This window comes from Haliaeetus albicilla, chromosome 28 (genome assembly GCF_947461875.1).
Source record: "Haliaeetus albicilla chromosome 28, bHalAlb1.1, whole genome shotgun sequence".
Lineage (NCBI taxonomy): Eukaryota > Metazoa > Chordata > Aves > Accipitriformes > Accipitridae > Haliaeetus > Haliaeetus albicilla.
Genome location: NC_091510.1, coordinates 1,336,399 through 1,361,789, shown reverse-complemented (window position 1 = coordinate 1,361,789; position 25,391 = coordinate 1,336,399). Strand labels below are relative to the sequence as shown.

General features: G+C 55.0%; 1 protein-coding gene across 1 annotated transcript; it reads right to left on the bottom strand.

The window, feature by feature from the left end:
* Positions 1-152: 152 nt before the first annotated feature.
* LOC104316005 (uncharacterized) lies at positions 153-25,252 on the bottom strand. The gene is given in 36 exon segments (XM_069773286.1): positions 153-1,317; positions 1,320-1,459; positions 1,683-1,705; positions 1,819-1,944; positions 2,344-2,418; positions 3,084-3,177; positions 3,378-3,547; positions 4,352-4,504; positions 5,549-5,626; positions 5,793-5,818; positions 5,938-6,040; positions 7,337-7,501; positions 7,504-7,617; positions 8,914-8,972; positions 9,092-9,194; positions 10,491-10,549; positions 10,669-10,771; positions 12,068-12,126; positions 12,246-12,348; positions 13,645-13,703; positions 13,823-13,925; positions 15,222-15,280; positions 15,400-15,502; positions 16,799-16,857; positions 16,977-17,079; positions 18,384-18,442; positions 18,562-18,664; positions 19,961-20,019; positions 20,139-20,241; positions 20,778-20,839; positions 20,946-21,142; positions 22,555-22,692; positions 23,149-23,255; positions 23,344-23,517; positions 23,763-23,895; positions 24,609-25,252. Coding segments are annotated over 36 exon segments (4,044 nt in total). The 3' UTR covers positions 153-1,291.
* Between the last annotated feature and the right edge of the window lie 139 nt (positions 25,253-25,391).

Sequence of the window (25,391 nt, the reverse complement as noted above, 5' to 3'; positions counted from 1 at the left end):
CTGGTTTTTGTTCGGAGCGAGGGCAGAGAGAGATGTGCTGACTGCCTGCGTAGGAAGGGAGCCCGAGCGAGCCTTCAGAAACAGAGGACTCTCCTCATCCGGACGCGCTAGGGCCGAAGAGCTCCAGTTGTGCAGCAAAACTGAGACCCGTGCTAGGTGACAGAGTTTATTAAATACCAAACTGCAACACAACACTTGGAATTACATGTGGGGTGGGGGGGTGCACGGGGTGGAAGGCAAAGGTTTCCAGGCTTCACGCATCAGCCCTGGGAGCACTCCTTTCTGGCACTGGCACTTCCTCTGCTCCAGCATCTTCTCATCGTTAACCGCATTGGAGGTTCGGCTGTGACGGGGCAAGGGAGGGAGGGAAAAGAAAAGGCTGTGCGTTAGTTTTACGGCAGGCTGGGCCAAAGGCAGCACTGCAAAGTGGATCCTGGGAGTACAGCACTAACGTGCAGATCCAGGTACCGAAAACCAAACACTCAAACATGTCAACAGCAAAGTTACAGCCTACAGGCGACAGGCACACGTGGGAAATGGTGTTAGATGGAGAATACGGATTAATTTCTTGCGGTTTCTGCCTTATTTCTTGCCCGGCTCCCTCTCCCATCTCTCTTTTAGACTGCTCTCTTTGGCTGTGACCCATCATGCTCGTCTCCCAGTGACTTCTGAGGTTAAGCCCCGGTTCTGCCCCAGTTCTTTCTGAGTCCCATGCAGAGTGGACAACTTTTCTCACAGGCCCGGGTTTTGTCTTGCCCACTGCATGCGTTTTTTTCAACTGCATCTCCAGATGGTGGGAAATGTCGCCAACTTGTAGGCAGCGGAACAAAAGGAACTCAAAGAGACAGCTCTGAAGTTACTCACTTCCGCGGAAATCCGTAAGGTGGGGGGCCATTGAGACTGCATTCGCCACCTGCAGACAGAGTATTAAAATGGATGAAAATCTCAATGTGTGGTGACCAGCTCCGCTGTTCTTGCTCAGGGCCCCTGGGACTGCATCCTGGTCAGTGAGGCCATTGACCGCAGGCGCCCTGCTGGGACTCCTGGCTCATGGTTTTTACCCATCACGACAACTACACCTGTGTTCATCAACATCATCATCATCATCTACTGCTACAACAGGAGCAGGAGCATCAAGAGCAGTCAATCACTTGCAAAATACCGCCAAGAGATAACTAGCAACACGGAAAAAAGTATAGGAAAAGAATCACACAGGTTCTAGCAGAAAAAAAAAAATCGCCTCAAATCCACCAAACAAACCAGAGCTCACCTTTCTTCTTAGTTTACCAATTTAGCTAGTCAATTCGGAACAACTTTCTTCATCTCTCCCCAGAAGCCGAGCTGGGACTTTCTCCTTCTCGCCGCAGATGCAGTCAGGGTTGTCAGAGACATCTGCAGAAGCATCTTCAACCTGCACAGCAAATTAGTAAGGAAAGCGTGAAGCAAAGCAGCAGTCGGCCTTTTTCACATACTCTTCTGTAAGCAGCACAGCCATGGATGGCTTGCTTCCTCTGTAATGTGCTTGACAAGCCAGGCATTACTGGGAACAGCCAGCTCCCCAGCACCGCCCAACACTTGGAGGGCCCTAAATTTATCTGAACAGAAGAAGAAAAGACTTCCTTCCCACCCAGGAGAAGTGCAGGCAGCCTGCATTTGCGAGGCCTTTTGCAGCTTTTTCAAACCATAGGCTCATGCACAGAAGCACCTTGCAAGATCGAATGCGAGGCTTGAATTTGCTCACAAACGGTTATCTACATGCTTTCACACTAGGGTTCAGTAAAGCTTGACTTCTCCTCAGTGTGTATTTCTTTAAAGCACTAAAAAGCCATGCCTGGCCTGTTTTTCCTCCAGTGCGGCGCATCTTTTCGACACTTCATCCAGAAGCGCTTCTGATCGGCATTTCGTCTTGCCCAGCTTCTTTACTTCCTTGCTTTCGCTCCCACGCTTTCAAAATAGAAAAGATACATCACACACAGGGCACAGGAACAGGATCCACATGCAGAATGTGCCGACAGCGTTCTCCACAAAGAAGAAAACATGTGTCTCCCAAGTCCAGTCTCCTCTCACAGCTCTCACCCACAGATGTCTCTCCTGTCCACAGCACACAGCCTACCCATCAAAGGAATCGTGCTGATGAACGCAAGGGCCTGCATATTGTCTACCAAGCAGATGCAAAACACAGTAGCACCAGGGGAATGAGGAAACGTATAGACTTTTCCCCTGAGGGTGTCCTGCCCAAAAACCTGGGGGATTCCCCACAGCCCACCTGACCTTTTCATAAATTACCTGCCCACAAGAAATTCAAAGACTAAAACCAGTCATTCCCAGAAGCTGTTCATATACCTGCCGACGCTGGTGTTCCTTTGCAGTCCGTGCTGTCTGAAAGCCAGTTGCGGAGTCCTCCAGGCCATTATGAGACTACAGCAGCATTAAAAGAAGAAAAAAGAAGTCACCCTAGGACTTCCCTGACTGAAGGTCATACCTCATGGCAGCGCCAACCAAGCATACAAAATATGGCCTGCGGAGGTGTCATTCCCTTATTAGTTGCAGACTTTCACCTTTGGAGGTCTTCTCGTGGCATTACAGAGCTACACCTTGTGGCCAAGGAATCCATAGTCACTAAAACGGGAAGGTGCCCAGAGTACAGGCCACGGAAGAATTCCTGTCACAGTTTGATGATGCCAGTCAGGCCTGCAGGACTACGTGCTCACCACCACCAGAGCCCAAGGAGTGTCCGCAACCGAAGGCACCAAATCCCTCTGCTGCAGGACTGTCTGAAGTGCTGCCTGAGGTCTCAACCTCGCGACTGGTCTAAAGCAGAAAATACTTAAGCCAGTGCATTGCTGTCAAGTCCGTAACAGAGACGGCATTAAGAAGGACTTGCTATAGTCTCATGGAACAACTCTCAAAGCCAGAAAGCTGGGGGAATGGGCCAGCAGGACTTTCAGAGCAGCCTGTAGTCAGTGTAACGGAGAAGCTGATCTCTCCTAGGCTCTCCAGGAAAACCTCATCTTAAAACTTCCCACACAAATACAGAACTAGGCTCTGCAGCTCATGAAAAGGGAAGGCTGTGACTAGCTTACTGAGGCACGGCCTTGCAGTTTTTGCCGAAGGGCATCAATGGTCTTTGCTTGTTGCCGGACTGCGGCTTCCAGCCTGGCCTTTTCACCTTGGAGCCTGGAAAAGAAGTACAGGCCTTACCACAGAAGTCCACAAGAGCACAAATCCCCAAAGAAGAATGTGAAAGAACCTCATCTAAAACAAAAGCGTCTTTGAAAATCGTGTATTGTTATCTTGCTGGGATGCAAGAAGACAGTCCTGTTGTTTTCACACAATCGCAGAAAGCGAAGCCTTGCTCCGCTGTGTTACTTCCTTACCATTGTATGGGGTCTTCCAGCCCTGGGACAGCTGCAGTTGCAGAAGATGTGGACAGAAGGTCCTGCAGGTTCCTGGAAGTTGTTAGTTCCCTCTCGTTCCTCTTGATGGCGTTCTTCAGGTACTCGGCATAACACTCAGTCCGGATATGCCGTTCTTTTAATTCCTGCAGCTGTCAAACCACAAGAAGAACCACGTTTGATAAAAAGGAGTGGACTGCTTTGACTCTCATGTCGAGTCTCAAAACCCATGTTACTTCTTCATCTTTTACACTGGCCCCTCTCCTACATCTAAAATGATTTCCTAAAGCGTTTCCTAAACGCTGCCACAACACTCCTCCTCCTCCTCCTCCTCTCTCAAGGACTCCAAACACTCTTTGTAGCCACTTGTTGGCTACTCCAACATGGTTAGGAGCTCCTCCTGCTCCTAAAGTGACTTTGCAACTCCATAACAATGATGATGTGGTGAGGAAATGCAAAAAAGCATGAGCACGACACTCCAGTATGCCTACTCTTTCTCTGTCAGCACACACTCCGCTTTGGCAAGCCAAAGAGAAGAAGCAAATACACGTGATCCGTGAACCTTGAGAAGCAGCTGTTTGAAAGGAATACACCCCCCCCTTCTCCAGTCAAGGACAAAGTGACTTCACGGTTAGTGACCTGACTGATTGTAGGCACCAGGCCTATAAAACAAGGCGAGTCAATTACATGTCACTCAGTCTACTCCTGTTGCAAAGTTGTCTGGTGTACTAAGACCACCTTAGTGCAGCCCTCCGCTGTTACTTCAAGTGGTGCAAACAGGCAGGCACCAAAGGCAGCAGTGCTGTTCCCTCCCATCCCGCTCATCACAGCAAACCGCACACTGAACCACCCTGGGTTAGACAAAACCCCCAAGAAAGGATCAGGTCCCTGCTCTGGTTTGCTACAAAAAAGGCCTGGGCCCCTGCCAAGAGACAAGAGACCGGCTTTCTCCATACCTCAGCTTTAGAACGGTGCAGTTTCTTCTGCAACTGCAGTTTCTGTGCCTGCAGGTACATGCTGTACAACTTCACAGCTTCAGGCTGAGCTTCTGTGAGGGAGCTCCTTTTGAGAGGGTTGGCAAGCTCCTGCCACGGCTGCTTGACCCATGTCTAAAGAAATGGTGTTCCATGAGCATGGAGAAATCAGTGAGAAGATGACAACATGAGAGATGCTTTTACTCATGGGATTATATCATTAGATGGGTCTTCAGGGTGGCCAGCAGGTCGAGGGAGGTGATTCTCCCCTTCTACTCTGCTCTCATGAGACCCCACCTGGAGTAATGCATCCAGCTCTGGGGTCCCCAGCACAAGGAGGACATGGACCTGCTCAAGCAGGTCCAGAGGAGGGCCACAAAAATGATCAGAGGGCTGGAACACCTCTCCCGTGAAGAAAGGCTGAGAGAGTTGGGGTTGTTCAGCCTGGGGAGAAGCAAGCTCTGGGGACACCTTACTGCAGCCTTTCAAAATAGAAAGACAGAGAGAGACTTTTTACTAAGGCCTGTAGTGACAGGACAAGGGGCCACTGTTTTAAACTGGAAGAGGGTAGATTTAGATGGGACATAAGGAAGACGTTTTTTGCAATGAGGGTGGTGGGACACCGGACCAGGTTGCCCAGAAAAATTGTGGCTGCCCCATCTCTGGAAGTGTTCAGGCTGGATGGGGCCTTGAGCAACCTGGCCTAGTGGAAGGTGTCCCTGCCCAGGGCAGGGGGGGTTGCACTAGATGATCTTTAAAGGACTCTTCCAACTCAAACCATTCTATGCTTCTATGACTCAGTGAATTCAAAGATAAGAGATTTTGGCTGCCACCAGCAGGCATCTGCAGGCAACTTTCTCAGCTGAGCATATCTAAAGGATCGCCAGCTCTTCATGAGGCTTTCTCTTTCCTAATACAGAGAAAAGGCTAAATATTCTTCTCCTTGGAATAGAGGACGAGAGTCTGTGCACGTGCTTTTGTCCAACCCACTGTTTTCCCTCTTTATGCAGCCCTTCTGCTTCACAAAGCGAACAAAATGAGGTGCGAAATACACCTCAGGTCCAGATTCAGCCACCTCCTCTCAGCAGCATTCCAAAATGAACCCAGTAGCAAGAACAGGTCTCTGTACACTGACTGGTTCTATTTATGGATGTCTGCATCAGCCTCTACTAGAGTCACCTGTCTGCCGCCTTGAAAGTCAGTTTGACATGAAGCATCCTTCTTTAGTGGAAGCTCTTCCCTCTCCAGTGCAGAAACCTGAGCAAGTGAGAACACAGACAGACAGACCGTGGGGAAAGGAATCTCCAGCAAGACTGCAGCATCGCACTGCATTTCAGCACTGGGGATACAGGAGCGTGACTTCTGCATTACCTCCAGAAAAGAAAGTACCTTGTTCTCAGAAGAGTCAAAACCTCCCTCTTACCTGTGCTCCTGCTGCTGAGAAGACACCTACAAAGGAGGCAAGAAGCGAGACGCTGCTGTGAGTGCTTATTTCACTCTGTTTTTCCCCATCTGCTTCACTGCAGAGAAGCTTACAAAGGTAACCCTTTAGTGCGTCAGGAAATTACCGTTGCCGCTCTCCTCTGCAAAGGCCTGTGCCCATGCTCCAAGTCTGTGTGCAGGTGGCATCCATACGCCGGCCGACACTTTCATTGGAGCTTCACAATCCGACTGTGTAATTTAAAAGACGTGCGTGAGAACTGGCACAGACTCCTTCTCAACCCGTTTCCACGCACAAAGCTCCCGCTTCAGCCGACACGCGTAACGTGGTATCAGATGATGGAAAGGGCAAACACAACCAGCGTGTTAGGCATCTCTGTTGAGCAGGGCTTTCAAAAGGGGCCGATGTACACCTGCCCCAGGCAGAGGGGACCTAGGCAGAAGCAGCTAAGCGTCTAGAGGGTAGGCCCTAGGGGCAACCATTTGACACTGACTGGCTCGGGAGCAGAGCGCTGTGTGGTGGAAAACAAGCAATCCCCACAGCAGCAGCCTTCTAGGATTTCGGAGGACTGTAACTGGCAGGAAGCTTTGCTGCTTCAATGCTATACGAGAAATCCAGCTGAAAGGCCAGCTGCTGGGAGACCCGGGTCATTAGCCTGGCCTCAGTTGCTCCCAGTCCTAACTGAAGAGCTTCCCTGCGGCACCGGCACGTCAAGGTCCCATTTACGAGTGTGTGGTGGAAGCAGCAGCAGAGGGAAAGGGGCTCAGAAGCAAGCGAGCCCCGTGGGGCCCCATTGCCTCCTTCAGAGAAGGGCAAGAGTGGCTGGAAAGCTGCCTGGCGGAGAAGGACCTGCGGGTGTTGGTCGACAGCCGGTTGAATATGACCAGCAGTGTGCCCAGGTGGCCAAGGCGGCCAGTAGCGTCCTGGCCTCTATCGGAAATGGCGTGGCCGTCAGGACAAGGGACCTGATTGTGCGTTTGGACTTGGCACTGCTGGGGCCGCACCTCCAAGACTGTGGTCAGTTTTGGGCCCCTCACTCACTACAAGGCCAACCTTGAAGTGCTGGAGCGCATTCGAAGAAGAGCAACGAAGCTGCTGAAGGGTCTAGCGAACAGGCCCTGTGAGGAGCGGCTGAGGGAACTGGGGCTGTTTAGCCTGGAGGAAAGGAGGCTTTTGGGAGGAGACCTTATCGCTCTCTGCAACTGCCTGAAAGGAGGTTGTAGCAGGGGGGTGTCGGGCTCTTTTCCCGAGTAGCAAGCGGCAGGACAAGGGGAAAGGGCCTGAAGTTGCACCAGGGGAGGTTTAGATTGGGTATTAGGAGAAATGTCTTCACTGGAAGGGTTATCAAGCCCTGGAACAGGCTGCCCAGGGAAGTGGTTGAGTCACCATCCCTGGAGGTATTTCGAAGACGTGTAGACGTGGCGCTCGGGGACACGGTTTAGGGGCGGGCTTGGCCGTGTTGGGTTTACGGTTGGACTCGATGATCTTAAGGGTCTTTTCCAACCTCAACCACTCTATGAATCTACCTCAGAATCAAAAGGGGAGTCATCATCTTGCGCCTGTGCTCCTGCTGCTGAGAAGACACCTACAAAGGAGGCAAGAAGCGAGACGCTGCTGTGAGTGCTTATTTCACTCTGCTTTTCCCCATCTGCTTCACTGCAGAGAAGCTTACAAAGGTAACCATTTAGTGCGTCAGGAAATTACCGTTGCTGCTCTCCTCTGCAACAGGCTGCGCGCACGCTCCCTTTCCATCTGCAGCAGGAGGCAGCTCGTCGGGCGACGCTTTCATTGGAGCTTCACAATCCGACTGTGTAATTTAAAAGACGTGCGTGAGAACTGGCACAGACTCCTTCTCAACCCGTTTCCACGCACAAAGCTCCCGCTTCAGCCGACACGCGTAACGTGGTATCAGATGATGGAAAGGGCAAACACAACCAGCGTGTTAGGCATCTCTGTTGAGCAGGGCTTTCAAAAGGGGCCGATGTACACCTGCCCCAGGCAGAGGGGACCTAGGCAGAAGCAGCTAAGCGTCTAGAGGGTAGGCCCTAGGGGCAACCATTTGACACTGACTGGCTCGGGAGCAGAGAGCTGTGTGGTGGAAAACAAGCAATCCCCACAGCAGCAGCCTTCTAGGATTTCGGAGGACTGTAACTGGCAGGAAGCTTTGCTGCTTCAATGCTATACGAGAAATCCAGCTGAAAGGCCAGCTGCTGGGAGACCCGGGTCATTAGCCTGGCCTCAGTTGCTCCCAGTCCTAACTGAAGAGCTTCCCTGCGGCACCGGCACGTCAAGGTCCCATTTACGAGTGTGTGGTGGAAGCAGCAGCAGAGGGAAAGGGGCTCAGAAGCAAGCGAGCCCCGTGGGGCCCCATTGCCTCCTTCAGAGAAGGGCAAGAGTGGCTGGAAAGCTGCCTGGCGGAGAAGGACCTGCGGGTGTTGGTCGACAGCCGGTTGAATATGACCAGCAGTGTGCCCAGGTGGCCAAGGCGGCCAGTAGCGTCCTGGCCTCTATCGGAAATGGCGTGGCCGTCAGGACAAGGGACCTGATTGTGCGTTTGGACTTGGCACTGCTGGGGCCGCACCTCCAAGACTGTGGTCAGTTTTGGGCCCCTCACTCACTACAAGGCCAACCTTGAAGTGCTGGAGCGCATTCGAAGAAGAGCAACGAAGCTGCTGAAGGGTCTAGCGAACAGGCCCTGTGAGGAGCGGCTGAGGGAACTGGGGCTGTTTAGCCTGGAGGAAAGGAGGCTTTTGGGGGGAGACCTTATCGCTCTCTGCAACTGCCTGAAAGGAGGTTGTAGCAGGGGGGTGTCGGGCTCTTTTCCCGAGTAGCAAGCGGCAGGACAAGGGGAAAGGGCCTGAAGTTGCACCAGGGGAGGTTTAGATTGGGTATTAGGAGAAATGTCTTCACTGGAAGGGTTATCAAGCCCTGGAACAGGCTGCCCAGGGAAGTGGTTGAGTCACCATCCCTGGAGGTATTTCGAAGACGTGTAGACGTGGCACTCGGGGACACGGTTTAGGGGCGGGCTTGGCCGTGTTGGGTTTATGGTTGGACTCGATGATCTTAAGGGTCTTTTCCAACCTCAACCACTCTATGAATCTACCTCAGAATCAAAAGGGGAGTCATCATCTTGCGCCTGTGCTCCTGCTGCTGAGAAGACACCTACAAAGGAGGCAAGAAGCGAGACGCTGCTGTGAGTGCTTATTTCACTCTGCTTTTCCCCATCTGCTTCACTGCAGAGAAGCTTACAAAGGTAACCATTTAGTGCGTCAGGAAATTACCGTTGCTGCTCTCCTCTGCAACGGGCTGCGCGCACGCTCCCTTTCCATCTGCAGCAGGAGGCAGCTCGTCGGGCGACGCTTTCATTGGAGCTTCACAATCCGACTGTGTAATTTAAAAGACGTGCGTGAGAACTGGCACAGACTCCTTCTCAACCCGTTTCCACGCACAAAGCTCCCGCTTCAGCCGACACGCGTAACGTGGTATCAGATGATGGAAAGGGCAAACACAACCAGCGTGTTAGGCATCTCTGTTGAGCAGGGCTTTCAAAAGGGGCCGATGTACACCTGCCCCAGGCAGAGGGGACCTAGGCAGAAGCAGCTAAGCGTCTAGAGGGTAGGCCCTAGGGGCAACCATTTGACACTGACTGGCTCGGGAGCAGAGAGCTGTGTGGTGGAAAACAAGCAATCCCCACAGCAGCAGCCTTCTAGGATTTCGGAGGACTGTAACTGGCAGGAAGCTTTGCTGCTTCAATGCTATACGAGAAATCCAGCTGAAAGGCCAGCTGCTGGGAGACCCGGGTCATTAGCCTGGCCTCAGTTGCTCCCAGTCCTAACTGAAGAGCTTCCCTGCGGCACCGGCACGTCAAGGTCCCATTTACGAGTGTGTGGTGGAAGCAGCAGCAGAGGGAAAGGGGCTCAGAAGCAAGCGAGCCCCGTGGGGCCCCATTGCCTCCTTCAGAGAAGGGCAAGAGTGGCTGGAAAGCTGCCTGGCGGAGAAGGACCTGCGGGTGTTGGTCGACAGCCGGTTGAATATGACCAGCAGTGTGCCCAGGTGGCCAAGGCGGCCAGTAGCGTCCTGGCCTCTATCGGAAATGGCGTGGCCGTCAGGACAAGGGACCTGATTGTGCGTTTGGACTTGGCACTGCTGGGGCCGCACCTCCAAGACTGTGGTCAGTTTTGGGCCCCTCACTCACTACAAGGCCAACCTTGAAGTGCTGGAGCGCATTCGAAGAAGAGCAACGAAGCTGCTGAAGGGTCTAGCGAACAGGCCCTGTGAGGAGCGGCTGAGGGAACTGGGGCTGTTTAGCCTGGAGGAAAGGAGGCTTTTGGGGGGAGACCTTATCGCTCTCTGCAACTGCCTGAAAGGAGGTTGTAGCAGGGGGGTGTCGGGCTCTTTTCCCGAGTAGCAAGCGGCAGGACAAGGGGAAAGGGCCTGAAGTTGCACCAGGGGAGGTTTAGATTGGGTATTAGGAGAAATGTCTTCACTGGAAGGGTTATCAAGCCCTGGAACAGGCTGCCCAGGGAAGTGGTTGAGTCACCATCCCTGGAGGTATTTCGAAGACGTGTAGACGTGGCGCTCGGGGACACGGTTTAGGGGCGGGCTTGGCCGTGTTGGGTTTACGGTTGGACTCGATGATCTTAAGGGTCTTTTCCAACCTCAACCACTCTATGAATCTACCTCAGAATCAAAAGGGGAGTCATCATCTTGCGCCTGTGCTCCTGCTGCTGAGAAGACACCTACAAAGGAGGCAAGAAGCGAGACGCTGCTGTGAGTGCTTATTTCACTCTGTTTTTCCCCATCTGCTTCACTGCAGAGAAGCTTACAAAGGTAACCCTTTAGTGCGTCAGGAAATTACCGTTGCCGCTCTTCTCTGCAAAGGCCTGTGCCCATGCTCCAAGTCTGTGTGCAGGTGGCATCCATACGCCGGCCGACACTTTCATTGGAGCTTCACAATCCGACTGTGTAATTTAAAAGACGTGCGTGAGAACTGGCACAGACTCCTTCTCAACCCGTTTCCACGCACAAAGCTCCCGCTTCAGCCGACACGCGTAACGTGGTATCAGATGATGGAAAGGGCAAACACAACCAGCGTGTTAGGCATCTCTGTTGAGCAGGGCTTTCAAAAGGGGCCGATGTACACCTGCCCCAGGCAGAGGGGACCTAGGCAGAAGCAGCTAAGCGTCTAGAGGGTAGGCCCTAGGGGCAACCATTTGACACTGACTGGCTCGGGAGCAGAGAGCTGTGTGGTGGAAAACAAGCAATCCCCACAGCAGCAGCCTTCTAGGATTTCGGAGGACTGTAACTGGCAGGAAGCTTTGCTGCTTCAATGCTATACGAGAAATCCAGCTGAAAGGCCAGCTGCTGGGAGACCCGGGTCATTAGCCTGGCCTCAGTTGCTCCCAGTCCTAACTGAAGAGCTTCCCTGCGGCACCGGCACGTCAAGGTCCCATTTACGAGTGTGTGGTGGAAGCAGCAGCAGAGGGAAAGGGGCTCAGAAGCAAGCGAGCCCCGTGGGGCCCCATTGCCTCCTTCAGAGAAGGGCAAGAGTGGCTGGAAAGCTGCCTGGCGGAGAAGGACCTGCGGGTGTTGGTCGACAGCCGGTTGAATATGACCAGCAGTGTGCCCAGGTGGCCAAGGCGGCCAGTAGCGTCCTGGCCTCTATCGGAAATGGCGTGGCCGTCAGGACAAGGGACCTGATTGTGCGTTTGGACTTGGCACTGCTGGGGCCGCACCTCCAAGACTGTGGTCAGTTTTGGGCCCCTCACTCACTACAAGGCCAACCTTGAAGTGCTGGAGCGCATTCGAAGAAGAGCAACGAAGCTGCTGAAGGGTCTAGCGAACAGGCCCTGTGAGGAGCGGCTGAGGGAACTGGGGCTGTTTAGCCTGGAGGAAAGGAGGCTTTTGGGGGGAGACCTTATCGCTCTCTGCAACTGCCTGAAAGGAGGTTGTAGCAGGGGGGTGTCGGGCTCTTTTCCCGAGTAGCAAGCGGCAGGACAAGGGGAAAGGGCCTGAAGTTGCACCAGGGGAGGTTTAGATTGGGTATTAGGAGAAATGTCTTCACTGGAAGGGTTATCAAGCCCTGGAACAGGCTGCCCAGGGAAGTGGTTGAGTCACCATCCCTGGAGGTATTTCGAAGACGTGTAGACGTGGCGCTCGGGGACACGGTTTAGGGGCGGGCTTGGCCGTGTTGGGTTTACGGTTGGACTCGATGATCTTAAGGGTCTTTTCCAACCTCAACCACTCTATGAATCTACCTCAGAATCAAAAGGGGAGTCATCATCTTGCGCCTGTGCTCCTGCTGCTGAGAAGACACCTACAAAGGAGGCAAGAAGCGAGACGCTGCTGTGAGTGCTTATTTCACTCTGCTTTTCCCCATCTGCTTCACTGCAGAGAAGCTTACAAAGGTAACCATTTAGTGCGTCAGGAAATTACCGTTGCTGCTCTCCTCTGCAACGGGCTGCGCGCACGCTCCCTTTCCATCTGCAGCAGGAGGCAGCTCGTCGGGCGACGCTTTCATTGGAGCTTCACAATCCGACTGTGTAATTTAAAAGACGTGCGTGAGAACTGGCACAGACTCCTTCTCAACCCGTTTCCACGCACAAAGCTCCCGCTTCAGCCGACACGCGTAACGTGGTATCAGATGATGGAAAGGGCAAACACAACCAGCGTGTTAGGCATCTCTGTTGAGCAGGGCTTTCAAAAGGGGCCGATGTACACCTGCCCCAGGCAGAGGGGACCTAGGCAGAAGCAGCTAAGCGTCTAGAGGGTAGGCCCTAGGGGCAACCATTTGACACTGACTGGCTCGGGAGCAGAGAGCTGTGTGGTGGAAAACAAGCAATCCCCACAGCAGCAGCCTTCTAGGATTTCGGAGGACTGTAACTGGCAGGAAGCTTTGCTGCTTCAATGCTATACGAGAAATCCAGCTGAAAGGCCAGCTGCTGGGAGACCCGGGTCATTAGCCTGGCCTCAGTTGCTCCCAGTCCTAACTGAAGAGCTTCCCTGCGGCACCGGCACGTCAAGGTCCCATTTACGAGTGTGTGGTGGAAGCAGCAGCAGAGGGAAAGGGGCTCAGAAGCAAGCGAGCCCCGTGGGGCCCCATTGCCTCCTTCAGAGAAGGGCAAGAGTGGCTGGAAAGCTGCCTGGCGGAGAAGGACCTGCGGGTGTTGGTCGACAGCCGGTTGAATATGACCAGCAGTGTGCCCAGGTGGCCAAGGCGGCCAGTAGCGTCCTGGCCTCTATCGGAAATGGCGTGGCCGTCAGGACAAGGGACCTGATTGTGCGTTTGGACTTGGCACTGCTGGGGCCGCACCTCCAAGACTGTGGTCAGTTTTGGGCCCCTCACTCACTACAAGGCCAACCTTGAAGTGCTGGAGCGCATTCGAAGAAGAGCAACGAAGCTGCTGAAGGGTCTAGCGAACAGGCCCTGTGAGGAGCGGCTGAGGGAACTGGGGCTGTTTAGCCTGGAGGAAAGGAGGCTTTTGGGAGGAGACCTTATCGCTCTCTGCAACTGCCTGAAAGGAGGTTGTAGCAGGGGGGTGTCGGGCTCTTTTCCCGAGTAGCAAGCGGCAGGACAAGGGGAAAGGGCCTGAAGTTGCACCAGGGGAGGTTTAGATTGGGTATTAGGAGAAATGTCTTCACTGGAAGGGTTATCAAGCCCTGGAACAGGCTGCCCAGGGAAGTGGTTGAGTCACCATCCCTGGAGGTATTTCGAAGACGTGTAGACGTGGCGCTCGGGGACACGGTTTAGGGGCGGGCTTGGCCGTGTTGGGTTTACGGTTGGACTCGATGATCTTAAGGGTCTTTTCCAACCTCAACCACTCTATGAATCTACCTCAGAATCAAAAGGGGAGTCATCATCTTGCGCCTGTGCTCCTGCTGCTGAGAAGACACCTACAAAGGAGGCAAGAAGCGAGACGCTGCTGTGAGTGCTTATTTCACTCTGTTTTTCCCCATCTGCTTCACTGCAGAGAAGCTTACAAAGGTAACCCTTTAGTGCGTCAGGAAATTACCGTTGCCGCTCTTCTCTGCAAAGGCCTGTGCCCATGCTCCAAGTCTGTGTGCAGGTGGCATCCATACGCCGGCCGACACTTTCATTGGAGCTTCACAATCCGACTGTGTAATTTAAAAGACGTGCGTGAGAACTGGCACAGACTCCTTCTCAACCCGTTTCCACGCACAAAGCTCCCGCTTCAGCCGACACGCGTAACGTGGTATCAGATGATGGAAAGGGCAAACACAACCAGCGTGTTAGGCATCTCTGTTGAGCAGGGCTTTCAAAAGGGGCCGATGTACACCTGCCCCAGGCAGAGGGGACCTAGGCAGAAGCAGCTAAGCGTCTAGAGGGTAGGCCCTAGGGGCAACCATTTGACACTGACTGGCTCGGGAGCAGAGAGCTGTGTGGTGGAAAACAAGCAATCCCCACAGCAGCAGCCTTCTAGGATTTCGGAGGACTGTAACTGGCAGGAAGCTTTGCTGCTTCAATGCTATACGAGAAATCCAGCTGAAAGGCCAGCTGCTGGGAGACCCGGGTCATTAGCCTGGCCTCAGTTGCTCCCAGTCCTAACTGAAGAGCTTCCCTGCGGCACCGGCACGTCAAGGTCCCATTTACGAGTGTGTGGTGGAAGCAGCAGCAGAGGGAAAGGGGCTCAGAAGCAAGCGAGCCCCGTGGGGCCCCATTGCCTCCTTCAGAGAAGGGCAAGAGTGGCTGGAAAGCTGCCTGGCGGAGAAGGACCTGCGGGTGTTGGTCGACAGCCGGTTGAATATGACCAGCAGTGTGCCCAGGTGGCCAAGGCGGCCAGTAGCGTCCTGGCCTCTATCGGAAATGGCGTGGCCGTCAGGACAAGGGACCTGATTGTGCGTTTGGACTTGGCACTGCTGGGGCCGCACCTCCAAGACTGTGGTCAGTTTTGGGCCCCTCACTCACTACAAGGCCAACCTTGAAGTGCTGGAGCGCATTCGAAGAAGAGCAACGAAGCTGCTGAAGGGTCTAGCGAACAGGCCCTGTGAGGAGCGGCTGAGGGAACTGGGGCTGTTTAGCCTGGAGGAAAGGAGGCTTTTGGGGGGAGACCTTATCGCTCTCTGCAACTGCCTGAAAGGAGGTTGTAGCAGGGGGGTGTCGGGCTCTTTTCCCGAGTAGCAAGCGGCAGGACAAGGGGAAAGGGCCTGAAGTTGCACCAGGGGAGGTTTAGATTGGGTATTAGGAGAAATGTCTTCACTGGAAGGGTTATCAAGCCCTGGAACAGGCTGCCCAGGGAAGTGGTTGAGTCACCATCCCTGGAGGTATTTCGAAGACGTGTAGACGTGGCGCTCGGGGACACGGTTTAGGGGCGGGCTTGGCCGTGTTGGGTTTACGGTTGGACTCGATGATCTTAAGGGTCTTTTCCAACCTCAACCACTCTATGAATCTACCTCAGAATCAAAAGGGGAGTCATCATCTTGCGCCTGTGCTCCTGCTGCTGAGAAGACACCTACAAAGGAGGCAAGAAGCGAGACGCTGCTGTGAGTGCTTATTTCACTCTGTTTTTCCCCATCTGCTTCACTGCAGAGAAGCTTACAAAGGTAACCCTTTAGTGCGTCAGGAAATTACCGTTGCCGCTCTTCTCTGCAAAGGCCTGTGCCCATGCTCCAAGTCTGTGTGCAGGTGGCATCCATACGCCGGCCGACACTTTCATTGGAGCTTCACAATCCGACTGTGTAATTTAAAAGACGTGCGTGAGAACTGGCACAGACTCCTTCTCAACCCGTTTCCACGCACAAAGCTCCCGCTTCAGCCGACACGCGTAACGTGGTATCAGATGATGGAAAGGGCAAACACAACCAGCGTGTTAGGCATCTCTGTTGAGCAGGGCTTTCAAAAGGGGCCGATGTACACCTGCCCCAGGCAGAGGGGACCTAGGCAGAAGCAGCTAAGCGTCTAGAGGGTAGGCCCTAGGGGCAACCATTTGACACTGACTGGCTCGGGAGCAGAGAGCTGTGTGGTGGAAAACAAGCAATCCCCACAGCAGCAGCCTTCTAGGATTTCGGAGGACTGTAACTGGCAGGAAGCTTTGCTGCTTCAATGCTATACGAGAAATCCAGCTGAAAGGCCAGCTGCTGGGAGACCCGGGTCATTAGCCTGGCCTCAGTTGCTCCCAGTCCTAACTGAAGAGCTTCCCTGCGGCACCGGCACGTCAAGGTCCCATTTACGAGTGTGTGGTGGAAGCAGCAGCAGAGGGAAAGGGGCTCAGAAGCAAGCGAGCCCCGTGGGGCCCCATTGCCTCCTTCAGAGAAGGGCAAGAGTGGCTGGAAAGCTGCCTGGCGGAGAAGGACCTGCGGGTGTTGGTCGACAGCCGGTTGAATATGACCAGCAGTGTGCCCAGGTGGCCAAGGCGGCCAGTAGCGTCCTGGCCTCTATCGGAAATGGCGTGGCCGTCAGGACAAGGGACCTGATTGTGCGTTTGGACTTGGCACTGCTGGGGCCGCACCTCCAAGACTGTGGTCAGTTTTGGGCCCCTCACTCACTACAAGGCCAACCTTGAAGTGCTGGAGCGCATTCGAAGAAGAGCAACGAAGCTGCTGAAGGGTCTAGCGAACAGGCCCTGTGAGGAGCGGCTGAGGGAACTGGGGCTGTTTAGCCTGGAGGAAAGGAGGCTTTTGGGAGGAGACCTTATCGCTCTCTGCAACTGCCTGAAAGGAGGTTGTAGCAGGGGGGTGTCGGGCTCTTTTCCCGAGTAGCAAGCGGCAGGACAAGGGGAAAGGGCCTGAAGTTGCACCAGGGGAGGTTTAGATTGGGTATTAGGAGAAATGTCTTCACTGGAAGGGTTATCAAGCCCTGGAACAGGCTGCCCAGGGAAGTGGTTGAGTCACCATCCCTGGAGGTATTTCGAAGACGTGTAGACGTGGCGCTCGGGGACACGGTTTAGGGGCGGGCTTGGCCGTGTTGGGTTTACGGTTGGACTCGATGATCTTAAGGGTCTTTTCCAACCTCAACCACTCTATGAATCTACCTCAGAATCAAAAGGGGAGTCATCATCTTGCGCCTGTGCTCCTGCTGCTGAGAAGACACCTACAAAGGAGGCAAGAAGCGAGACGCTGCTGTGAGTGCTTATTTCACTCTGCTTTTCCCCATCTGCTTCACTGCAGAGAAGCTTACAAAGGTAACCATTTAGTGCGTCAGGAAATTACCGTTGCTGCTCTCCTCTGCAACGGGCTGCGCGCACGCTCCCTTTCCATCTGCAGCAGGAGGCAGCTCGTCGGGCGACGCTTTCATTGGAGCTTCACAATCCGACTGTGTAATTTAAAAGACGTGCGTGAGAACTGGCACAGACTCCTTCTCAACCCGTTTCCACGCACAAAGCTCCCGCTTCAGCCGACACGCGTAACGTGGTATCAGATGATGGAAAGGGCAAACACAACCAGCGTGTTAGGCATCTCTGTTGAGCAGGGCTTTCAAAAGGGGCCGATGTACACCTGCCCCAGGCAGAGGGGACCTAGGCAGAAGCAGCTAAGCGTCTAGAGGGTAGGCCCTAGGGGCAACCATTTGACACTGACTGGCTCGGGAGCAGAGAGCTGTGTGGTGGAAAACAAGCAATCCCCACAGCAGCAGCCTTCTAGGATTTCGGAGGACTGTAACTGGCAGGAAGCTTTGCTGCTTCAATGCTATACGAGAAATCCAGCTGAAAGGCCAGCTGCTGGGAGACCCGGGTCATTAGCCTGGCCTCAGTTGCTCCCAGTCCTAACTGAAGAGCTTCCCTGCGGCACCGGCACGTCAAGGTCCCATTTACGAGTGTGTGGTGGAAGCAGCAGCAGAGGGAAAGGGGCTCAGAAGCAAGCGAGCCCCGTGGGGCCCCATTGCCTCCTTCAGAGAAGGGCAAGAGTGGCTGGAAAGCTGCCTGGCGGAGAAGGACCTGCGGGTGTTGGTCGACAGCCGGTTGAATATGACCAGCAGTGTGCCCAGGTGGCCAAGGCGGCCAGTAGCGTCCTGGCCTCTATCGGAAATGGCGTGGCCGTCAGGACAAGGGACCTGATTGTGCGTTTGGACTTGGCACTGCTGGGGCCGCACCTCCAAGACTGTGGTCAGTTTTGGGCCCCTCACTCACTACAAGGCCAACCTTGAAGTGCTGGAGCGCATTCGAAGAAGAGCAACGAAGCTGCTGAAGGGTCTAGCGAACAGGCCCTGTGAGGAGCGGCTGAGGGAACTGGGGCTGTTTAGCCTGGAGGAAAGGAGGCTTTTGGGGGGAGACCTTATCGCTCTCTGCAACTGCCTGAAAGGAGGTTGTAGCAGGGGGGTGTCGGGCTCTTTTCCCGAGTAGCAAGCGGCAGGACAAGGGGAAAGGGCCTGAAGTTGCACCAGGGGAGGTTTAGATTGGGTATTAGGAGAAATGTCTTCACTGGAAGGGTTATCAAGCCCTGGAACAGGCTGCCCAGGGAAGTGGTTGAGTCACCATCCCTGGAGGTATTTCGAAGACGTGTAGACGTGGCGCTCGGGGACACGGTTTAGGGGTGGGCTTGGCCGTGTTGGGTTTACGGTTGGACTCGATGATCTTAAGGGTCTTTTCCAACCTCAACCACTCTGTGATTCTATGAATCTACCTCAGAATCAAAAGGGGAGTCATCATCTTGCGCCTGTGCTCCTGCTGCTGGGAAGACACCTACAAAGGAGGCAAGAAGCGAGACGCTGCTGTGAGTGCTTATTTCACTCTGCTTTTCCCCATCTGCTTCACTGCAGAGAAGCTTACAAAGGTAACCATTTAGTGCGTCAGGAAATTACCGTTGCTGCTCTCCTCTGCAACGGGCTGCACCCGTGCTCCAAGTTTGTATGCAGGTCGAAGCCAGATGCCGGCCGACACTTTCATTGGAGCTTCACAATCCGACTGTGTAATTTAAAAGACGTGCGTGAGAACTGGCACAGACTCCTTCTCAACCCGTTTCCACGCACAAAGCTCCCGCTTCAGCCGACACGCGTAACGTGGTATCAGATGATGGAAAGGGCAAACACAACCAGCGTGTTAGGCATCTCTGTTGAGCAGGGCTTTCAAAAGGGGCCGATGTACACCTGCCCCAGGCAGAGGGGACCTAGGCAGAAGCAGCTAAGCGTCTAGAGGGTAGGCCCTAGGGGCAACCATTTGACACTGACTGGCTCGGGAGCAGAGAGCTGTGTGGTGGAAAACAAGCAATCCCCACAGCAGCAGCCTTCTAGGATTTCGGAGGACTGTAACTGGCAGGAAGCTTTGCTGCTTCAATGCTATACGAGAAATCCAGCTGAAAGGCCAGCTGCTGGGAGACCCGGGTCATTAGCCTGGCCTCAGTTGCTCCCAGTCCTAACTGAAGAGCTTCCCTGCGGCACCGGCACGTCAAGGTCCCATTTACGAGTGTGTGGTGGAAGCAGCAGCAGAGGGAAAGGGGCTCAGAAGCAAGCGAGCCCCGTGGGGCCCCATTGCCTCCTTCAGAGAAGGGCAAGAGTGGCTGGAAAGCTGCCTGGCGGAGAAGGACCTGCGGGTGTTGGTCGACAGCCGGTTGAATATGACCAGCAGTGTGCCCAGGTGGCCAAGGCGGCCAGTAGCGTCCTGGCCTCTATCGGAAATGGCGTGGCCGTCAGGACAAGGGACCTGATTGTGCGTTTGGACTTGGCACTGCTGGGGCCGCACCTCCAAGACTGTGGTCAGTTTTGGGCCCCTCACTCACTACAAGGCCAACCTTGAAGTGCTGGAGCGCATTCGAAGAAGAGCAACGAAGCTGCTGAAGGGTCTAGCGAACAGGCCCTGTGAGGAGCGGCTGAGGGAACTGGGGCTGTTTAGCCTGGAGGAAAGGAGGCTTTTGGGGGGAGACCTTATCGCTCTCTGCAACTGCCTGAAAGGAGGTTGTAGCAGGGGGGTGTCGGGCTCTTTTCCCGAGTAGCAAGCGGCAGGACAAGGGGAAAGGGCCTGAAGTTGCACCAGGGGAAGTTTAGATTGGGTATTAGGAGAAATGTCTTCACTGGAAGGGTTATCAAGCCCTGGAACAGGCTGCCCAGGGAAGTGGTTGAGTCACCATCCCTGGAGGTATTTTGAAGACGTGTAGACGTGGCGCTCGGGGACACGGTTTAGGGGCGGGCTTGGCCGTGTTGGGTTTACGGTTGGACTCGATGATCTTAAGGGTCTTTTCCAACCTCAACCACTCTATGAATCTACCTCAGAATCAAAAGGGGAGTCATCATCTTGCGCCTGTGCTCCTGCTGCTGAGAAGACACCTACAAAGGAGGCAAGAAGCGAGACGCTGCTGTGAGTGCTTATTTCACTCTGCTTTTCCCCATCTGCTTCACTGCAGAGAAGCTTACAAAGGTAACCATTTAGTGCGTCAGGAAATTACCGTTGCTGCTCTCCTCTGCAACGGGCTGCACCCGTGCTCCAAGTTTGTATGCAGGTCGAAGCCAGATGCCGGTTGAAGCTTTCATTGGAGCTTCACAATCCGACTGTGTAATTTAAAAGACGTGCGTGAGAACTGGCACAGACTCCTTCTCAACCCGTTTCCACGCACAAAGCTCCCGCTTCAGCCGACACGCGTAACGTGGTATCAGATGATGGAAAGGGCAAACACAACCAGCGTGTTAGGCATCTCTGTTGAGCAGGGCTTTCAAAAGGGGCCGATGTACACCTGCCCCAGGCAGAGGGGACCTAGGCAGAAGCAGCTAAGCGTCTAGAGGGTAGGCCCTAGGGGCAACCATTTGACACTGACTGGCTCGGGAGCAGAGAGCTGTGTGGTGGAAAACAAGCAATCCCCACAGCAGCAGCCTTCTAGGATTTCGGAGGACTGTAACTGGCAGGAAGCTTTGCTGCTTCAATGCTATACGAGAAATCCAGCTGAAAGGCCAGCTGCTGGGAGACCCGGGTCATTAGCCTGGCCTCAGTTGCTCCCAGTCCTAACTGAAGAGCTTCCCTGCGGCACCGGCACGTCAAGGTCCCATTTACGAGTGTGTGGTGGAAGCAGCAGCAGAGGGAAAGGGTCTACCTTAGAAGCAAAATAGGAGTTGTCAGCTTTCTCTTCCTGTGCTTCTTCTGTTGGCAAGACACCTACAAAGGAGGTAATACGTGAGACACTGCTGTGAGTGCTTATTTCACTCTGCCTTTCTCCATCCCTCAAGCCCTGCATCCAATCAAGAGGTTACCATTCTCCTACAGGCCAGTGATTTGTCTTCATCACCTCCTCCACGGTGAAGGATCCTACCTGCTCCAGTCAGTGTAGGGGTGGCCAAGGGAGGGTCAGCAGTCTTCCCAGAGCAAGAGCTGTCAAGTACTGCTGGGCCTTCTGTGCCTCCTGCAGAACATTCTCCCCTCATTTCACAGCCCATGTATTGCTCCAGTTGCTTTTCAATACTATATACAGAAAGGAAGGAAATGCATTTGTTAGAGATACCCCCCCGCTTGCATACACTCTATACTGGAAGAGCAACAGCCATTCATGAGCCATCTGAGCCATATTCATAGCCAGCTGGTAAAGGATAACACCCACACCCAGCGACACCTTACTGCACTACTACTGGAGGCTGAAATACTCACTACAGGCATGTTCATGCTGCAGGTGCTTATTCTTGTCTATGGAGTAGCTCAGCCCCACTGGTTACAGTCTTATCCGATAAACCCCCTCTCCGTTTTGAGGGCCATTAAGACAACCCTTGGCAGACTGACATCTAACTACAAGGCTTCTACCTCAGTGGGATGCTACAGTAATGCTGCAGCTACTCTTCCCGTGAAGCTGGGGTAACGTCTCCTCAAACCCAGTCCTGACTTTGAAGGGCTTAAGAAATTCCCATGGTTAGTCAGAGGACCGGAGAGTTTAGAGAGCTCCTAATTGGGATATCAAGAGGCCAACAAAGATTGTGGTTGCATTGCAAGCACTGCAGGGGTTAACTACACTGTATAGGTGTTATCTTCTAACAACCCTGGCTGAGGGTCAGGTGGGGCTCTGGAGAGAGACCACTTTCAGGTTTGCTTCATAAGCAGAACTAAAACAAAAAAAAACCCCCAAAACAAGAAAAGAAAATACTGAAAACGTGCTCCAGACCAAGGCTGCTATGCAAAGTGGTGCATTAGCACAACAGTGATACTGTGCCAGAAGCCTGGAGGGAAGGAACGAACATCGTGTTTTGCTAGAGCAATCCTCAGACATGCTTTACTCCTAAAGGGGTTTTTACTCCACAGCTTACCCAGGCACCCTTCTCTCCTGCTTCCCATTGATCCAGGCTGACAGAAGGGGCAGGGGGAGAAGAAATGAAGTCAAGACCCAGTGACAAGAGCTCACGGGCAGCTGTTTTTGGCTAGGGAAGGCACGCTCGTAGGAATAATGCCGTTCATTCACCCATCACTAGGCTACCGTCACTAGGAAAGTGGGCTCTTTCCTTCAGCCTAGCTGTTAAGCACACATAGCCACCTTAGTGAAGGAACGGCCAGGGGTGCAAAGCTACCCACGAGAGAAGGAAAACCGCTGAAGAGTTTACCTCAGGGGATATCAGTTAGATCCCCTCTGAAACGAAAGGCAAGTAGTTGCTGGTCAGTTGTGGCGGCACACAGGTGAATTCTCAGAGGGAACTGTGGGGGGAAGTTTTCCTCAACTTCCAAATCCAGTCTTGACACGGAAAGAGATGCATGAGAAGACATCACCGAGCCCGGCTTCAACAAAGGTCTCAATGCCTCACTAAACCCCAGAGATGTTACCAACAAGGGCCGTACACCAGCACGCACATTCTGAGAACTCGTTAGCTGCTCTAAGGAGGATGTAAAACACTCACACAGCATGTTGAGACACTCTGGCATAATGTAGAACTGTGCAGCCAGACGGGTCTTCCTGAGAAAGGTCAGCACCATACTGCAGAAGAATTTGTACTATATTCATATCCCCAGTGAGAGCAGCAACCATAAGAGTGGTCCTAAAGCATCCAAGAGAAGATAGGAAATACATCAGCTTCTGCAGACATTGCATTGCCGTTACTTTAGTCCCTCTTTGCTCCCCAAAGAATTCATTTCCCTTCTCCTATAGGCAGAGTGAAAGCAGAGCCAAATACGTGGAAGCGTTGGAGAATTCAGGTTGGCAGGACCTCGGGAGGTCTCCAGGCCAACCACCTGCCCAGAGCAGGCTCAGGGCACGTGTGTGCGTGTGTGTGCGTGCGGCACCACAGCCAACACTTTCTTGCAGTCCTCAGGGCAGAACTTGTCCCCTGAGGTAAGAAAGCAGCCGAGTGTGGGTCTGCTTTCACAAGTCACACAGAAGGAGCTCCTTCTGGGCAGCTCCTGGTTCTTTTTCAAACCTCATTCCTATGCCTCCCCCCAGTCCAACTTGAAGAATGCTAAAGGAGTCCCATGCGCGCTTTTGACAAACCCTTCACCTTTTAGTCCTATCTTGAGCATGCACGTTAGCTCCTTTTTGAAGAAGGAACTCCACCATCTCTCCAGAGCGGTTGGCGATGGCAACAGTAAGCGGAGTGTATCCCAACTGAAAGGGGAAATCATCTCCCTTAGAATAACACAGAAAAGTCAAGCAAGTTTTGGGAAGAGGAACCTTACCCAAAGTCCAAGCTAACCTCATTCGGAGCTTCAATATCGGCATCGTGCTCAAGTAACAGCTCGACTAGGGGTTTACTGGCAATGATGGCAGCCAGGTGAAGCGCAGTGTTGCCGTTCACATCTCTGAGGTTAGGGTTGGCACCATGCTCCAGCAGAATGGCCACACAGTCTTTGTGCTGGTGCTCGACCGCCTGGAAATAAGACACAAAGGAGGAATAACTGCCAACATCTGCCTTTCTCCCTGTCAGAACTCCCGCATCTTCCCAACACGGGGAAGCATAGGTGTCTTCAAAGATGAGGCAACATATGCCCCTTCCCCGCTGGCTACAACACACCTGCTTCTATGCAGGCCTACGTAAAGAGTCATGCAAGGTACGCGTCGTTCAGCACGTAACCGGTCATCCCAATGCACAACAGCATAACGTACTCCACATACCTTCATCAGCGGTGATTTCTTAAAGCTGTCACGAGGGTTTAGCTGGCATTTCTTTCTTGCCAGGAATCGGACGACATCCGACTGGCCCTTCGCACAAGCCAGATGCAGAGGCGTCCTAGAAACGAAACATATTCAGTCCACACGGGCAGCTGAAGACACCGTTTCGGGCTGCGGTGCCCGCCGCGCAGGGCCACACGCCTCAACTGGCAAAAACCAAGCTGAAAGCAAGCTTCTGCGGTCCAGAGCTGGCGGCAGCAGTGGCGCACCCAAAGCCTGGGGCTGGCCAGGAAAAATCCCCAGCACATCCCTGGAGTCGGGAGGCCTTTCCTCGGCCGTGGCAAGGAACCTGCACGGACAGACTCTTGTGCCCAGGCACCGGTCCCTGCCTCCAGCAGGACCGCCCAGCCACCCAGCCCAGCGAAGGAGACCGTGTCTCGGCAGCCCGGAGGCTGCGGCAGCCCGGGGAACCCCCCTCTCCCCCGACCAGTCCCACGCCCGGCGTGTCCCAGAGACAGAGGGGACGGGGCTTCCAACGGCGGCCCCCGGGCAGGCCGTGCCCTGTCTTTCTGCGAGCCCGTGCCCCCGCTCAAGCAAGCCGCTCCGTCGGGCAAGGGCAAAGCAGCCGTCTCCGCTCGGACGAAGGGCTGCCGAGCTCCGCGGAAGACTCGCTGCAGGGGCCGGGCTGGCGGCGGAGGGCAGGGGGGACGGGCAGGGGGTCGCCGCCTCCCGCCCCAGCCGGGGCAGGCCCCCGGAAGGCCGTGGCTCCTAAGGGCGCTCGCCGCCGGGCTGGGCTCCGCCGGGGTGGCCGGCCGGAGGCTTTCGCTCCGGGCGCCGCCCGCCCCTTACCGCTTCTCCGCGTCCCGCCCGTTGATGCGGAATCTCTTCCTCCACCAGTGCCGCCGCAGCCGGGCCAGGTCGCCTGCGGCGGCCGCGCCGTGCAGCCCGCCCCGGGGCTTCTCCCGGACCTCGGAGGTCTCGGCGGCGGCGCAGGGTCCGGCTTCGCCGGCGGCGGCGGCGGCGCAGGGTCCGGCTTCGCCGGCGGCGGCGGCGGCGGCGCAGGGTCCGGCTTCGCCGGCGGCGGCGGCGCAGGGTCCGGCTTCGCCGGCGGCGGCGGCGCAGGGTCCGGCTTCGCCGGCGGCGGCGGCGGCGGCGCAGGGTCCGGCTTCGCCGGCGGCGGCGGCGCAGGGTCCGGCTTCGCCGGCGGCGGCGGCGGCGCAGGGTCCGGCTTCGCCGGCGGCGGCGGCGGCGCAGGGTCCGGCTTCGCCGGCGGCGGCGGCGGCGCAGGGTCCGGCTTCGCCGGCGGCGGCGGCGCAGGGTCCGGCTTCGCCGGCGGCGGCGGCGGCGGCGCAGGGTCCGGCTTCGCCGGCGGCGGCGGCGGCGGCGCAGGGTCCGGCTTCGCCGGCGGCGGCGGCGGCGCAGGGTCCGGCTTCGCCGGCGGCGGGCGGCGGCCGCCGCACCCTCCCCAGGCAGAGCGAGAAGAGCCGCTGCATGCCGCCGCGGGGATGGCGCCCGGCGGGCTCTGCCGAGCCCCGGGCGGTCTCCCCGAGGCCAACCCGAGCGCGGAAGGGGCGAGAAGAGCCGAGCCCCGAGCGCCGGCAGCTCCGGTCGCTCCCGCTCCGCGCAGGACGC